Source organism: Rhinolophus ferrumequinum, chromosome 14 (genome assembly GCF_004115265.2).
Source record: "Rhinolophus ferrumequinum isolate MPI-CBG mRhiFer1 chromosome 14, mRhiFer1_v1.p, whole genome shotgun sequence".
NCBI classification, from domain to species: domain Eukaryota; kingdom Metazoa; phylum Chordata; class Mammalia; order Chiroptera; family Rhinolophidae; genus Rhinolophus; species Rhinolophus ferrumequinum.
Window position 1 is genome coordinate 1866919 of NC_046297.1, and position 16351 is coordinate 1883269.

A 16351-nucleotide genomic window follows, 5' to 3' on the forward strand; every position below is an offset into this window, starting at 1 on the left:
AGCAGACTATGAGCCTACAGACACACCCCCCACCCCGACCGACGTGTCCTGTGCGGAAAGACACTGATACAGGGTGGGGTTCCAGTAGAGGTAGGAGAGAGGACACCATGAGCACAAGAGACACCCCAGAGGCTCCAGGGGTCGGAGAAGGCTCCCCAGGAGCAAGGTGTAAATGGTGCACCTGAGACCAGGCAGAGGCGTGGTCTGGGCGTCGGGGCCAGCACGCCAGGTGGAGCGACAGAAGCTGCTGCAGCTTTGCCAGCGTTTGTGGCTACAATGAGAAAACCTGTAGCGAAGGCTGTACCAGCCACAGGCAGCAGCTCCAGCAGTGGCGTTACTTACTGAAATGTCCACAGACCCCCCAACTCCACGGGCAGTGAGCTGCGCCAGAAACACTCGGCCCCTGCCCTCATGAAAAGTGACCCCCATTCTGTAATGCTCAAGCCAACCGTGCTGATGTATGACTCGTCTTTAAAGTGATTACATGGCTTTCAACTTTAAAAATTAGGCTAATGAGCACTTATCAAAATGCCCGATTCTTTGGTTAAAATTTGGACACGACATAGTATGGCCATAGTATGGCAGTGACTTATACTCACTTGTCCAAGGGTGCATTCACATTCTCCTAAGAAGTCGTCGTCACTCAGCTCGATAGTTTTGTTGTCGATGTCGTAAATCCCGAATTTCAACTTCTGCACCACTTCAAAGTAGTAGTCAATAATAAACGTCTTGGAAAATTTGGGACTTAAGCAATTCTTGATCTTTTCTGTGCGCTCAACCTGTACCCACCGTCAAAACAAAAAGTCTCTTCAGATCACGGGTGGATGGCATTTTAACATCCTACGTACTACATGTGAACAAATGCAGGCACGATAGCTAAGCAAGTGCCTGCGTATGTATAAAAAATTCCACGATCAAGGACCAACTGCCCAAGAAACTGCACTAACAGATGCGGTGATTTAATTATTTTAACATCTTTCAATTCTTCACGTTGTCAAAGGAGCAATTCAGCTTGCTTTTCACCTTCAGTGTGTCACATTACCTCATACCACTGCTGCCCGCTTGTACTCAAAAACAGCACGCATAAAGGGTCCGACTTGGACCCCACGTCTTTGTCCAGAAGGTTGTCACAGGAAATGTTGAGCTCCACCTTCGTCACGCACTGGGCAGCCATCTCGTGAGCTGTATGCAAAGCAAGGACAGGAGAGGCCAGTGAAATGGTGTCAGGAAGGAGCACGCGCTCCAGGTGAGGCCAGGGCACAGACCCTGCCAGAAAGGACTTTGAAGTGCCTCCCGGCAACTCGGATGCCACTGGCACTGCTTCATCAGACTCTCACCGCGATGGGACTTATTTACTGCATGGCATAAAACGCAGTTTTTAAGACAACAAATGAGACGTGCTAACCTTCTTTTCACTTCACTGTAAATTTTACTGTAAATCGACATTCAGAAAGAGTCAAAGTAGCACTCAGCTACAAAATACATTAAACTACAACCTTAATTTTATTTTTGTTAATGTAACAAAATACTAAGTGAAATATTTAGTGTTTTCAAAGAGTTTCTGCTAAAACCCAAACTGGGGAATACGAGACCCCAAATACGTCCCCCACCCTGTACAGCGGGGTTCTCCAGTGGAATCCCCGGGAGCTGTCACGGCTCCTCGCCAGAGTCCCCCACGCAGACACACTGCGATGGTTTGGGGTGCAGCTCAGGCCTCCTGTACACAAGGCTGACAGACCCATGTTCTACGGAGGTTCCTGCAAACAGGCGTGGCTCCTCTTTCCTCAAGACTCGCCAGAAATACCAGAGTTAGCCTGACTTTCTCTGACCCCTTTCCCCCCACCTCCAGTCAAGATATGAAGAGGAGAGAGGACGAGGCAGAGTTTGTGGGGGCTGGCCTGGAGAAGGGACACAGAGCTGAGGGTGAGCGTTCGCCTCCCTGAACCCAGGGAAAGGAAGGCAGTGCATTCCTGGGGGGCGCCCACCCGGCGGGCTGCCCCAGGAGGTAGGAGGGCACCTCCTCCCCAGAGCGGGGGCAGCACCCCTCGAATGTGGCCTCTGACGCCCGGTGCCCTCCACCGGGCATTGGCTGAAAATCTGGGACAGCAGGAACAAATGCACGCATCACCCCGTTATTCAAATGGGATTTCTGTGCTATACAAAGGGCCCTTGCAACTGGAATAAGCAGGATTACGACAGAAACTTAGACAATGTCAAAAACAACTCACATCTTGTAAAAACTCTTTAATTACTAATGGACTCTAAATCAGTGCAATCCCAAATGTGTGCAAAAATCAGTATTAAACTTAAGATTCCTACATTAAGGGAAACTGAGGATAATGAGACGGGTTTTGTAGTTTTAATAGCTGGAAACCCCCTTTGAAAGCAGCGCTGTGTGTGTGTACTGTCGCAGGAAGAGAAGCTTTCCTCAGTGTGGAACAAAATCCACACATCCCCTGCTTGCCTCCTAGCCCCACCCGGGACACTGTGGCAAAACTAAAACCCTGCGGCCTTTTCCTACCGAGTCAGATTTTTGTGGCCGCTTTATATGCACCAAAGTGGTGAAATATCACAGCACCCTGTGCTGGCAATGCAGCTGACGGTGTGAAGGGCACGGAGAAGTCGGGAAGCAGAGCGAGGGGTCGCATGAGCAGGTGAAGAGGGCACAGCACGGGGGCAGGAGGAGCCGGACGCGAGAAGGCGCAGGGAGGACACCTCACGGTGTGTCCCGGAAGCGGGCATCCAAGGGAGGGAAGCCCCGCTGGACAGGACGGGCGAGCTGAGTGTCCCGAGAGCCAGGCCGAAGGGAGCAGTCGGGGGGTGACAAGGTGCCCCTGCAAGCTCTCAGACTGGGGACAACAGGACAAAATGTTAGCTCACTAGCACGACACCAGTAAGGTCTCTGCCCAGCAACACACAGGGCACTGAATTCGGCCCCCAAATGAGCACATCTTCACGTCACCCAGCTCAGAAGATGGGCCGTTTCTTTTCTGAAGTAAATGCAAGATTAGAGGGCAGTGACGACATGTGAGTCCAGTCAGCTCTCTCCTTTCTACTGATTTCTGAAGAAAGAAAAAGTGCTAAGAACGTGGGAAGGGGCACGAAGAACATGGTAGGAAGGAGACACCACAAAACAAATGCAGAGTCGATGGACCAGCCTCTTGGAAGTTCCGTGACAGATGGACACGGGCCTGGTCCTTGGATGGTTCATCCCTGGCTGTCCTCCCACCGAGTCTCTGTGAGCACCCTCCCCCGTCCCTCCTGACCTTCACCTACCTTTGCTCTTTGACCTGACCCCCAGGCTTCAGGCATCGCCCGGCTGGCAGCACTCCCCACGCCAACCTGTCACTCGCCCGTGTGCACGGAGGAAGCACCTCTTCTGATCCCACCCCGACTTTGTGCAAGAGCCTAACCTTTCCGTGTCCTCACCTACAAAATGAAACGGTAATTGTCCCTGCGCCGTACGGTGGTTGTGAGGACGAAAGCAGTGAACACATTCACACAGTGCCCAGTGCGTGTTCAGAGGCTGCTGCTCCTCTTGTGAGGGTACGAGCAGCAGTGACGACCCCGCCTCCGGGCCTGGTCCTCTCCTATTGTCCCCGACTGTTCCAAGCCACCCAAGTCCATCGCTGGAATCCCTACAGTAGCGGAACGAGGTCAGACCGGGAGGGAGCAGCCTGCAGCGGGAGCTGGCTGTGCGACCTCCTGTCAACCTCTCCCGCTTGCTGAGCCGAGGGCTCCTCAGCAGCGCAGATGCAGACGCTGTGAGTCTGTAAGCCCGGCGTGTGCCAGGCCCCGGGCTCTGCCTGGCTCCCACACACCCTCCGGAACCAGTCAGTTGTGGAAGCTTGTTCTCTTGCGTAAGGCAGCTTAGAGCCTTGTGCGCGCACGTCAGCAGTGGATGGACTGACAGCGAGCCACGCTCCTGAGGAACAGCCGGTAGAGAATGCTCAGCTCGCACCCAGGCAGCCTCAGATTCCCAAGGATGGGGAGAAGCCCACAAAAATGAAGATGACGTCTGCATGGGGTCAGTCGCACCACAGGGAGACACGGCACACGGGAAGAGCACGACTTTGCCCCAACGTGCTCAGACAGGAGCTGCAGACACAGCAGCAGCCAGGCACAGGTGAGTCCGCAGCAGACGGCTGGCTGTGACATTACCCGCTGCTGCCAAGACACCCATTTCCGCCACTGGCAGCGTCGCCCCTGGAAACGACTCTGAATGCAGCCCCATTTTTATCCAGAAACCATTAGGCTGAATGGCAAAGGGAAGAAATTACATAAACACGGGTCTGGAGTTGCCACCAGCAGTGTCCTGGAGGATGCTGCTTCCCTCCTGTGTAACTACCAGCGTGTGGCAGACAACCTTCACAAGCGCAGTGGGGCTTCTGTTTCCATGGAAGAAAACACAACAAATGTTTTGTGCCCTTGGAGTATGGACAGCAGGAGCTTTGGCCGGGATCAGTGAGCAGGCAGAGGAGGGCACGTGCAAGTCACCCCGTGTAAATATTTCACTCCCCAAAGAGCAGAGTGATAGCGAGAAGACAGAAGCAGCCCGTGGACCAGACCACAGCTTCTCCACTGTACAGATTCCTTGTTGGACAGCCGTTTGGCTTCCGGAATGCAGACAACCCCAGAACTCCATATCCGCCGGCCCCCCCCAGCACCTCGGCCTGGCCAAGTCGCTTCAAGTCTCGGGCCGCTCTCCTCTCCCAACGCCTATCCTGCCGCCGTCCTCTCTCCAGTCACATCATTTTACCACTTCCGATTAAGAACGACATCGCCGGGTGCCCAGGGCTCGGTCGCAGGTGCCCAGCCTGCCTGACCCAGCAGCTCCGGCCTTGAAGCTCCAGGTGCTTCACGACGTCAGGCAGCTCAGAGCCGTGTACGCTGTGGCTCTTCCTCCGTGAAGCCACACGACGCCCCTGCGGGTGGGCGCGGGGCCACTGGTCTGCACTGCTGCCCCCGGGTGCGTGGCCCCTCAGCCTCTCCACGGCCGTGAACTGCAAACAGGGACCCTTCCCCCGGAAGCACAGTGTCTGGCACAGGTCATCTGTGGCAGAAACAGCGATGGCTTTGGAGTCAGGATGCTTCGGCCACGTTTCTTTCCCACCGTGGAGGGTGTCAGATTTGCCAAATTATTCACCTGAACTTCAGTTTCCTCATCTATAAGATGAGGATTAAAAAACTCCCTGACAATGGACGTTCGTAGCGTGCTCAGCATATATGACACTACTGGGAAAACTGCAGCAATTATTATTTTATTAACTACTCAGATGTTTCAGTCGGTTGTCTCAATACAGATGGCTTATGACTAATAGTAAGACATACAGACCCCTCTCATCCTCGTTTGGAATACCAATAAAAGAATCTCTGGGATTTACACGAAGTTAATTTGCCAAAGCAGTCAGCCTTGAGGACACGTAGGTGCTCGTTTTCCTAAATCCTCTGAGAGGTAATCTGAGCTACTGCACAGCTGGGGCACAGAGGAGGGACCAGTGACAGTGCCTTGTGACTTGTCCTCAAACAACCGTGCGCCAGTGTCTTTAGTAAACGTCCACATTGAGCTACAAAATTCGGAGGTTGGCGACAATGAAAGTTCCCAGAGGCCCTTCTGATTCTAAGGCGTGACTCCCTAACTGCTGTGCCGTTGTCAGGCTGAACGCGGGCAGGGGTAGGCGGGGGGCTGGCATGGACCCGGTCACAATAGCAGTGCAAGCCGTCTGCCGTGCCCGCTGCAACAGAAGCAGGGAGGGTGATGGTGCAGCAAATCCAAGACATGCTACTCTGCGTGGCGGTCTGGGCAAACCGACCAGTGCGCACAGTAGGAGATTAGTGGGTACCCACTGTGATGGCAAGGACAGGGTGGGGGGCCCTGACACGGCAAGAGAAGGCCCTGGAGCGCCTCATAATCCTGTTGGGCGACCCACTCACTCAACAGTTACTACCGTCTTCTGGGTGTTCAACGTGTAGGGGTGCAGAACAGAGGCAAAATCAGTAGCTAGCTATGTATGCTAGAAATGGCACAGGGCAGTGAGAAATCGCGTGGTGCAGACGTGGACAGAGTGCCCTCGGAGCTGGAGGGAAATCTCCTAGAGGTGATGCCCACTTTTACTGAGGATGAAAACTGTATTCCGCTGGGAAGAACTGGCATTCATGTCGCCCCTTGCTGCCGGGTTTTCCCCTTAAACTGGGGAGAGTGGAGAGTGGGAAAGGAAAGATAGTTAATAACTCTGTATATCTGGATAAATTTTAGTTTTGCTTTTTACAATTTTCAAAGTGCTTCCAAATAATATATTGTCTTCCGAACCTTACATAGAAACCTGAGTGGATCGGGCAGGACAGGGGTTACTGCTGTGTGACCAGGCAAGAGGTCAGTATGTCATGCTATGGCCATCACAGTAAGACTCCAATATCTGGGTTGCCCCAGGATATGTTGATAATTTTCAGCACATTGTTAATTTTCAAAAGAATGCATAGTGCCTATTAGGAAAAAAAAAATGAGTTTCTCAAAAAAGGTTAAATTACTCACCTGAGAGAAACAAGCTAGTAAATGGCAAGGCCAAGGTAAGAACCCAGATTCTTTCCCCGTGGGCCATAATGTCCAAGGGCACTGAAGTCTCTAACTAATCGTTACTTAGTATCACAGAAATATTCTCTAATGGATTTCCTCAAGGCTTTTTGATTAGTGTATCAAATGTAATATTCAGCTTGATACAAATTAATGAATACGATCTTAAAAATTATAAGATTAACATTTAGGCTACAACTATTAATATTTTTCTAAAACAAATGAAACCAGAATAACCGTAGCATGCCACAGGGCTGGAGGAATTGGATGGTTGATATTTACCTCCTAGCAGTTCCTCTTCTAGACAGCCCACTAGACTGTAAATTACTTAAGGCAAAGGAAGCACTTTCTCCTTCCGGGGTCTCCACACATGGACCTGTGTGGGGTCCCAGCACCTCAGTGGTTCCTGAGGGCGCTGCTGGGCCATCTTAGGGCACAACAGAGATTCTTGGTATCCAGACTCAGAGTGAAAAACCTGAGCTGAAGCAATCTACACTGAGCTGCCTTGCATTTAGTAAGAAAGTGATGCCCATGTTTTTGTTTTAATCTCTGCCAAGGGACACTAGAAAGGGGAAGCGGGGTTAGGGCAAGCATTATAGCACACACACAGACAAAAGGAGGTGTTGTCTTTTCATCGTGAGAAGGGACCAACAGGAAGGGTCTCTACATCAGAGCTACAAAAACTGGCCTGCAGCTCTGTGGGTACGGCATGTCCTAACTTCTCTAGGCCCCAGGTTTTTCCCTGTTACATCTGAGCTGAGTCAATCACTTTAGGTAACTTCTACGCTTCCTTCCAGATAATGTTCTATGACTCAGTAATCACACTGAATGTGGAATATATTTAGAAAGTGGTACTAAAGTAGGGGGAAAAATTTTTTTTAAGTAGAAATATATCAGGAAATTTATAAGAACTCAAAAAAGATAGAGAAAGAAAAACATAAGATTTTCAAAATTCAGCCTTCATCTTCCACCCGAAAAAGCTGCATCTGAAAATATATGTATTTAGATGCTTTCCCATTAGTTAGGTACTTTTGCTTGAAATTGTATTAAAGTCCCTTCCCCTAGGTGACTTGAAAAATAATGCTCATCAACAAATAAAACCCAGGGCCGGGTCCATACAACCTGACAAGGAAGCGAGTTTTTCTACCAGCCATGGACTCTGGCATTGTTAAACCCTCAGGTCATGTCATGGCAGCACAAGGAAGCAGCTTGGGCCACCATTTAAAAAAAATAAATTTCCAGATTCTTGAATTAGTCTGACTATAATCTGAATAGTAATACTATTAATGATACCTGCACGTTCCGAACTGGGGAAAGCCGGAGTTAATACAACAGTGTGGACACACAATCAGCTCTTAATTTTAAAAATAAGAAGTATGTGCAATCTTACCCTGTCCTTATTGCTACAAAGGGAGCGATTAGCTAAGGCCCCTTCCTTGGTTTCGCTAGAAAATCCCTAAGATCCGTTGATCTGTTCTGCTTCACGGCAGGCCCAAGTTCACTTAACACGTGTTTCAGGTTACACTACTTTTCTAATCTCTCGGCCACGGTACATACATTTTAGAAATGTCACTGATTGTATTTTCGAGCCTACGAAGAAGAGTTCATCGTAGGGGCACCCAGTGAGGGAGGTGTTGATAAAAATCAGACGCAGTGACAGCACCTCAACGTTGCCTCGCTTTACCGCCTGGCGTCTTGGCAAAGTTAGCTACCAAGTACCCATCTGCGAAGTGAATTATCTCTTACCAAAAACTGCCGTGATCAAAACCAGAAAATTCCAGCTGTTTCCGCAGATTGGAAAGTTTTACAATCACATGGCCTGAGTGAAACTGTTGCCATCTGTGCACGGGCAGGATGGATGCCATACTGAGGCACGTCCACCTTGGAGACCACGTTCCTTGGGGTCCCCGGTCCCCTCCCAGCACCTGGTAGAATCTCCCAGAAGTCAGAACTTCCCACCTGCCCAGATTATCCAACTATGCCCAATTCTCAAAACCAAGGGCCTCCTTTGCTCCTTGGGCAAGACGGGCATGTCACATTTGTCACTGTGTCACGATGAACAATGATACGAAAATTCTTTCCATTTAGAACAGCAGCAACAACGACGACTTTGTTCTCAAGGCTTAAGCGTATATGTTGAGCAAGGATTGTTGAGATGTTTATACATTTCCTGATTTCAAGAAATTCGTTTCATGGTTGCTTAGCACATCCATTTCAGCTGTGTTTAGCTTTTGGGAAACCCCTTCACAGTCTGCTATCAGGAACAGCTGACTAGCACTGTTCATTCACTCCACACTCCTTTAGCAAATACTCACAGGCCACGGACTGGGTGGGGCGTGGCTCGGAGGTTAAGAGACAACACTTGAACAAAACACAAATATCCCTTAGGAGGCTCCACTGCAGGGAGACAGACAATAAAGAAGATAAGTATAGTGTATGCCGGGCGGTAGTAAGTGCTAAAGAGAAAAATTAAGCAGGGAAAGTGGGTGGTAATTTTAGATATGCCATAAACTTATTTTCACACTGTCAGGAAATGCTTGTTCTGATTTTCACTTCTTTTTAAATAATCCTGACCCCTAAACCGATGAACATGTGGACAGGCAAGTTCCTCTTTACCGCTGCAGAGATGTATTTTATTTTAACCTGAGCATCACCTGAGAGTCTGGAGGCCTGGAACCAAATGTCAGAGCACTGAAGGAGCCCGATGACAGCGCATATTACAGCCACACTGTGGCTTTGGCAATTTTCACAGGAACCAGACACAATACCTCCGCTTGGTAAGAGGACGTTTCAAAACTAATTTGCTAAAATGAATATGTAGTATTTCCTTCTATTTTTCATGGGGAAAATATATTAATATGTTATCCATCTAATTTATATTGGTGAATTTGACCATTACACTAATTTCATAATGTCTTTTTAAAAATTATGATTGCATACTGGTAAGCTGTTATATATTAAAATTATAAACAGCCTCTCAGCCTCTCTAGAAGAATCCCAATGCCACCCCCCACCTCAGCTTCTTCTAATACATTTAGGCCAGAATAATCGGAGTAAATGGAGTTATCATTGTGGGGACAGAGCCAGGAGTGCAGTTTCCAGGCTCTTGGCCTCACGTGGAAAGGTGCTCACTTGGGTAGTAAATGGCCATCACTGTGATTGGATGGCCATCAGCTGTGGCTCATTGGCCGTCAGCTGTAACCAGTGAGCCACTGGCCACTAATATAACTGTTGTGGCTACGCTAGCAGAAAATGGGGGCAGCAAGAAGGTGGTGGCTGAGCCTGCAAGCACGGATTGCAGTTAGGACGGCAGGTTGCGGACAGTGTGGCTCCTGCTTCCTGTGTCTCCAACCCAGCCGCCAGCGAGAATATAGTGGTATGACTCCCCTACCTATGGCTCCGTGGGTGTGCCTTTTTGGCCTTACCCTATCCTGCTTTCTTATGTGGGGAGCAGGACCAGAGACCCCGCATGACACCCTGCATGACAATCGTGATGTTATCAAAATGTATACATAATGTCTACTTTTGATGGTCGTATCAGACACTCAAATAATATAGTTAAATAAAATCGATGATACTTTACTTTTAGGTGATAATTCAAACCTCCTTCTGAGCCAATCTTTCAACAAATCTTGCAGCAAACAGCCTATGATTTTTTTGAACTTTAACCTCGATTAGCAGTCCTTCCAAGACAGGTAAGCATGTGAAGGTGAACAGTGAAGGGAGGCAGCTAGCCTGCAGGGTGATGGTAGCAGAGGGTACCTTAAAGGAATGACCAGGTTTGGACTCCTCAGACTCGCTGAGAACCAGCAAAGAAAGAGGCAGGCGCTGCTCAGAGAGCCACCTAAAGGTCCATGCTTTCGAAGAGCAGTGCTGGCTCATTACAAATCTCTGAAGGTCAAAATGTTATTGAATTACGTTTTACATTCAATGCTAACTTTCTTAGTTTTGCTGACAGGGAGACTTTCTAGCATAATAAATCACCGACTACAGAAAGTTTTGAAAAAGAGACAGAAAATGAAACTCTTAACAATAGTAGACAAAGCATAGCTATGTCTAGAGCTACACTGGCAAGAACTGATAGGAGCTGGGGTACATGTGGCACGAACTAGGGATCACAATAGATGCTGTAAAGGAAACGTTCAGGGTAGGGCAGTGGTGACAGCACTGCAAAGAGCATAGAAAAATTAAATACTTGCAAACGTGTAACCCTTAGGTTGTCTTACAGTTATGTGGAAATGAACATGGTAGTCTGAAAAGTGTTCACATTACAGGTAAAATCAGGAGACGGGTCCAGTCAGTAAGCAGCCCTTAAAAGCCAAGACCCCTTTAGTTCCCTGTCCTGACGCCTCCTCTCCTTCTCCATTCCTCGGGGCCTACATCTGAGAGAAGACACCCAAAATGCCAAGGGCGCATGTGGCTGTGGGGTGTGTGGGGGGCACCTGTCAGTCTGTGAGGTGCTGAAAGCGGGCTCCCCACCCACGCAGACAGCCTCAGCACGCCCGGTCCCAGAGGCTGGCCTCGGAATGTTTTCAGCCCACAGTGAAATGTATTTTTCCAATTCATGGGCCAAAAGGAATTGCCTTAAAAAAAATTCTCACAAAGACAAAAAAGTGGCCCAGGGTGCCTGCCACAGATTAACGTGTGGGTGTTGCTCTAATTGTTCTCCTTTCTTTTCGCGCCCTCTCGGCGTCCTGCACGGATGCCCTGGGCCCGGACAGGTTTTCTCGGGCTGGCTGGTGGCGCTCAGAGCGGAGCACGCGGACCCCCTTCATGACAACGGCAGGACCGATGCACGGCGCTCACACGAGTGTGTGCCAACCCCTTTGCTAAGTGCCTTCCAAATACCAGCTGACTTCATCTTCACAACAACCCTCTGGCATAGGAGGTCCTTGATCTCCATTTCACAAACGCAGATAGGCTAAGAGGTTGACCTGCCCAAGGTCACACAGCTGACAGACCTGGAAGCACAGGTCCGAGACCTCGGCAGCGTCTCATCCCACAGAGTCACGCTCACACGCTCAACGCGCCAGAGCGTGTGCTCGGAAATCAGAGACCCGAACTCCAGCCCTGGTGGGGCAGGACTGAAGCGGAGTGTCCTCGAGTGTGACACGGAACAATAGCAGGCGAGCCGGCGGTGGTGGCATGGAATGGGGAGCACCGCTGTCCAGCAGCGCGTGGGCCGCGCTACCAGCCCTCTGGTCCAGTCCCGCCCTCCTGCGGCGTGTCACTGGGGCGGCCACACACCAGCAGCCGAGCCCGCGGGTCGTGGCGGAGCGCGGTCCCCGGGCCGCGGGCGAAGCGGGGCCCACGCCAGGCCCGCCGCACCTTCCCCGCCGCGCCGCCCTCCCGGGCGCGTCCTCCGCTGCCCGCAGGGGCGCGGCCACCGCGGGCGTCCCCCACCCTCCCGTCCGGGCCGCGGCCTCGCGGGACCGACCCCCGGGGCGCCCGGAGCCCGCCCGGCCCGTCCTCGCGCGGCCCGCACTCCCAGCGCGGGGCCTGCCCTCCTCCCCCGGGCCGCCGAGCGATGGGCCGCGCTCACCTCGGGTCTCGGGGTGGGAGTCCGGCAGGAGTGGACACCACGCAGCACGTCCGCTGGGCCGCCGGGCTGCAGATCCACCGGAACCAGGCAGGTCGGGCGAGGCGGGCCCGGGGCGGGGCCGGGGGGGGCGGAGGGCGGGGCGGGCCGGGAGGGCGGAGCCAAACGGATGGGGCGGGGCCGAACCCCAAGTTGACTTGGGGCGTTATTTGGTGCATCAAAATCAATTCCTGAAGGTTGAAAGAATTAAAATATTTGAGAAAATTATGCCACTATCTGAACCAGGGAAGAATCCGCACGAAAGTAGTGAAATGCTAGCTCCTAACCACTCTCGCTTAGAGCACTTGACTATGCATCCTACCAGTCATTTTACTTCCTTAATTCCATAGTCAAAGAAAGGGTCAGCGTCGTAAGTATAAATTGATTGTTTTTAAATATAAAAGAGGGCAAAGGATAATTTTTTTAAATTACAGAAGAAATGGAAAATGAAACAAATGAAGAAATACAGTCTTTCCAACTAACAAGTTTTTTAACTCAAAAAAATAAAACTAAATACATTTAAATAATCATATCAGTGCGGATGAGGATTCAACACGTCCTGGATGCCTCCTGTGTGCCAAGCCAGCGTGACAAACCAGTCAAGACGTGTGACAAACCACTGACAGACAGAAGCTTCCATTCCAGAGGAAGAACAAATAACAAGCTACTAAAAACGAGTGAGATGATTTCGGGTAGCCACAGCTACCATGAGGAAAGTAATAAGGATGATTTGGGGATAATGGGAGCTTATTTAGACTGGGGACAGGGAAGTTCTATCTAAGGCTATTTGATCTGACACCTGAAAAATAGGAAAGAGCCAGTCATGAAGAATGTGTGCGCAAGGGAATGAATGAGAGCAGGGGCCAACGCAGGCAGAGACCTGGCAAGTTGCAGGGGCAAAAACAAGGCCTTGTGGTGGAAACACGGGGGAAGGAAAGAGGAGAAGTGTTTTGTTTTTACTTAAGGTTGGTAAAAACCACCTTTTTATGTCATTGTTGATTGTCTTTACATTAAAGTCCTCAGGCGCCACTAATTTAAATGTAAGTTTCAAACTTTCCAGAGTCCAGTTTCCATCCCTACCCTTCATGACCTTTGTCTCCACTAGACAGGAGGAAGTGAAGACAAGGAAATGGTTTGTACTTTTAGTACCCAGTAAGCAATCTCATGTCAATGCGTAGTGCTACAGCTATTCAGTATACTTACTCATTCTCAAACTATCGTCTATATTCTGTTCTATTGTTCCCATTAATTTACCCATTTACTCAACATGTATTGAAGGCATACTATGTATCAGGTATAACCAGATTCTAGAAACAATATATATCGGATGCAACACCTGCTGGAGATTTACATGGATGATAACATGAACGAGATGGTCACAAAATCAACAGATCACACCAAATTCCATGTCTTAAAACTAATAGTCATTTATTATCTCATAGCTTCTGAAGTTCAGAGACTTAGGTGTGGTGTAGCTGGGGGGGAGGGGGGAGTGGTTCTGGCTCCTCCTGTCTCCTGAAGCTGCAGTCAGGCAAGGGGCAGGGGTGCAGTCACCTCGCAGGGTGGAGGAGCCACTTCCGAGTAACAGTAGTGCTGTGCTGTTTGCTGGTGGGAGACCTCAGTTCCCGGCCACCTGAGGCTCTCAGAAGGGCTGCCTGAGTGTCCTAATGGCATGGCTGCTGGCTGCCTCCAGGGTAAACAATCCAAGAGATCAAGGCAGAAGCTCAATGACTTTTAAGGCTTAGCCTCAGAAGTCACACACCATCACCTCTGCAGTGCTCAAACAGACCAGTCTCGATTTAATGTGGGAGGGGATTCCACAACAGAGTAAATCCAAGAGGTAAGGATCACTGCGGGTTATCTTGGAGGCTGGCTACCAGAGTCTTCTAATAAGCGTTTCAAATCTAAATGCACCAGTAACACCTCTGACCTTTCTCCCCAAAGCTATTCCTCCCATAGTCTTCTCTATCTCAAGTAATGGCAAAGCATTCCTCCAGTTTGGGCGAGAGCAGTGGCGTTCTTTGTCTCTCTCTTCTAACCCCATCCCCATCTGACCTGTCAGCTAACCCTGTCAACTCTACCTTCAAATATATCCAGAGTCTGACCACTCCTATCATCCGGCCTAGTCCAAGCCAGCACTATTTCTTTCTAGATTATTCTAACACCCCAATAACTCCTTCCCTACCAGTCCATTTTCAAATTAGATCACAAGGATATGTAATTTAGATTGTCACACAAAGTCATAGAGAAAAAAATCAAAGTTCTTACAGTTGCCTACAAGGCCCTACACTACTTGGGCCTCACTTCTCCTCTGACCTTATCTCTTAGTCCTCTCCTGCTTGCTCATCGCACTCCATCTGCAGTAAGCTTTCCGGTCATGGAAATGCCACTGGCCTTCCCAGTTTAGGCCTCTGCACTGCCTTCCCTCCACATGAAATGCTCTGCCCCCAGGTATCTTCATGGTTCACTCCCTCTTCTTTGGGTCTTCATTCAAATGTCCCCTCAGTGAGGGTCTTCTGTGGTCATCATCCTATTGAAAACTGCAATGTCTACACAGGATACACTTGTTATCCCTTCCTGCTGTGTCTTCTGCTGCAGCATTTATCAACAGTGTATCTTTGACTTATTTATCTTGCTTACTATCTTTCCCCAATTAAAATGTATACTCCATTAGGAATTCTTCATTCACATCTAGAAGAGAACGAGGCATTTTACAGATATGCAGTAAATATGTATTGAATGAAGAAATAGTACTAGCACTTATAATAGACAGAAATCAGACATGTCATTGAGTTTATGGTATTGCAAAGGCACACGTTCTTATCAACTGTAACTGCAGAATATACTCCAGATTAACAAATAATCACAAATATGAAAATGAAATTACAAAACATGTCCAGAGCCATAAAGGATATGAAAGTATGTTGGGGGAATCAAGAACAGCTCCTCTGAGGAAGTGACATTTGGGCTGAGAGCTGAAAGATGAATAGGACTTAGCTAGGTAAGGACTAATGGCGTGGGGTGGGTGGAATGGGAAGGGATCCTGACAGACTCTCATAGGGGGAGGTCTGAGGCTCACTGGGAAAGAAACGATAGTGTGCTTGGGCCAAAACAAAAAGGACTGCAGATTTAAAGAGACTAAAAAAACATGACAGTTACATGCAATACATAATCAGGGTTTGATTCTGAGTGGGAGAAAAAATAGTTGGTATAAAGGACAGCATTGGGACAATAAGCAAATTTTGTATATTAAATAATAGTATTCTGCCAATTCCCTGAAATTGATAGTTGTGCTGGAACTAAACAAGAGACGGTCTTTGTTTCTAGGCATAAAAAGTCATGCTATCTGTAATCTACTCTCAAAAGGTTCAACAGAAAACGATAGTAGGAATATAATATGCATATTGTATGTAATATATGTAAAGAAAAACAAATGTGACAAAATGTTAACAATGGCTGGATCTAGGTAAAGAATATATGAGAGTTCCTGCAACTAAGAACCTTTTTTTCTTTTCAAAATGAAAAATGTAATTAAATTTTCACTCTGGCTGAAATATCAAAAACTCAGTTTCAGGATTATCATGGCATCCAGTGGTGTAAACATATTATTTAGCAATATTGAGGTAGCTATTAGCGGAAATATGTGAAAGTGGTTCCCTCTGGGGGAAAAAGACTAGGGTTCAGCAAAAGTTGGAAAGAGGATCTCTATCTATTTTTGAAACATACTTTAAAAACAAACAAAATAGTAGTACCACTGATGTAATTCTAAAGAAATGTGGCTGATTTAATGGCACGTGGTGGAGGCAGCAATCATATAGAAGCATTAGACTCATGGCTCCCAGTCTTCTAACATTACCTACTAGCTCTGTGTTCTTGTACTTCACAAGGAAGATCAAATGAAATGAAAGTATGTGTTAGTACACTATGTATTAGTGTAGCATTAAAAGTACTATATAAGTGCAACTTAAGTTTTAAAACATCTTATGACTATCCTGCCTGACTGCCCATAAAAAATTTTTCACGTAATCCAAATAGTTGGTACTCCGTTTGCGGCTTGTGTGTTCATGTAGGATTCAAGACCTCTTCATTCCCTGCCAAAGAATTCCACTCCGGTGGGAAGTAGGACCTTACCGAATATGGAGATGGGAAACCAAGGGTCGGGGATGGGGGTTACGCCAAACATCCCATAGCACACGGCGGAG

The 16351-nt window shown here is 48.6% G+C and overlaps 1 protein-coding gene and 1 long non-coding RNA gene across 2 annotated transcripts in view; one reads left to right on the plus strand and one right to left on the minus strand.

The window, feature by feature from the left end:
• The window catches only part of CPNE3 (copine 3), a 38650-nt gene extending 26403 nt beyond the window's left edge, over positions 1-12247 (minus strand). Inside the window, exons 1-3 of the mRNA XM_033126013.1 lie at positions 12114-12247; positions 1043-1182; positions 600-779 (exon numbers count right to left, since the gene is read on the minus strand). Of these exons, the coding sequence (XP_032981904.1) occupies positions 600-779; positions 1043-1174 (312 nt within the window). The 5' untranslated portion in view covers positions 1175-1182; positions 12114-12247. The remainder of the gene's footprint in view (positions 1-599; positions 780-1042; positions 1183-12113) is intronic.
• LOC117033752 (uncharacterized) lies at positions 8948-11817 on the plus strand. Its single transcript, XR_004424940.1, has 3 exons — positions 8948-9348; positions 10161-10266; positions 11293-11817. It is a non-coding gene; the product is annotated as an uncharacterized LOC117033752 (long non-coding RNA).
• Positions 12248-16351: the final 4104 nt, after the last annotated feature.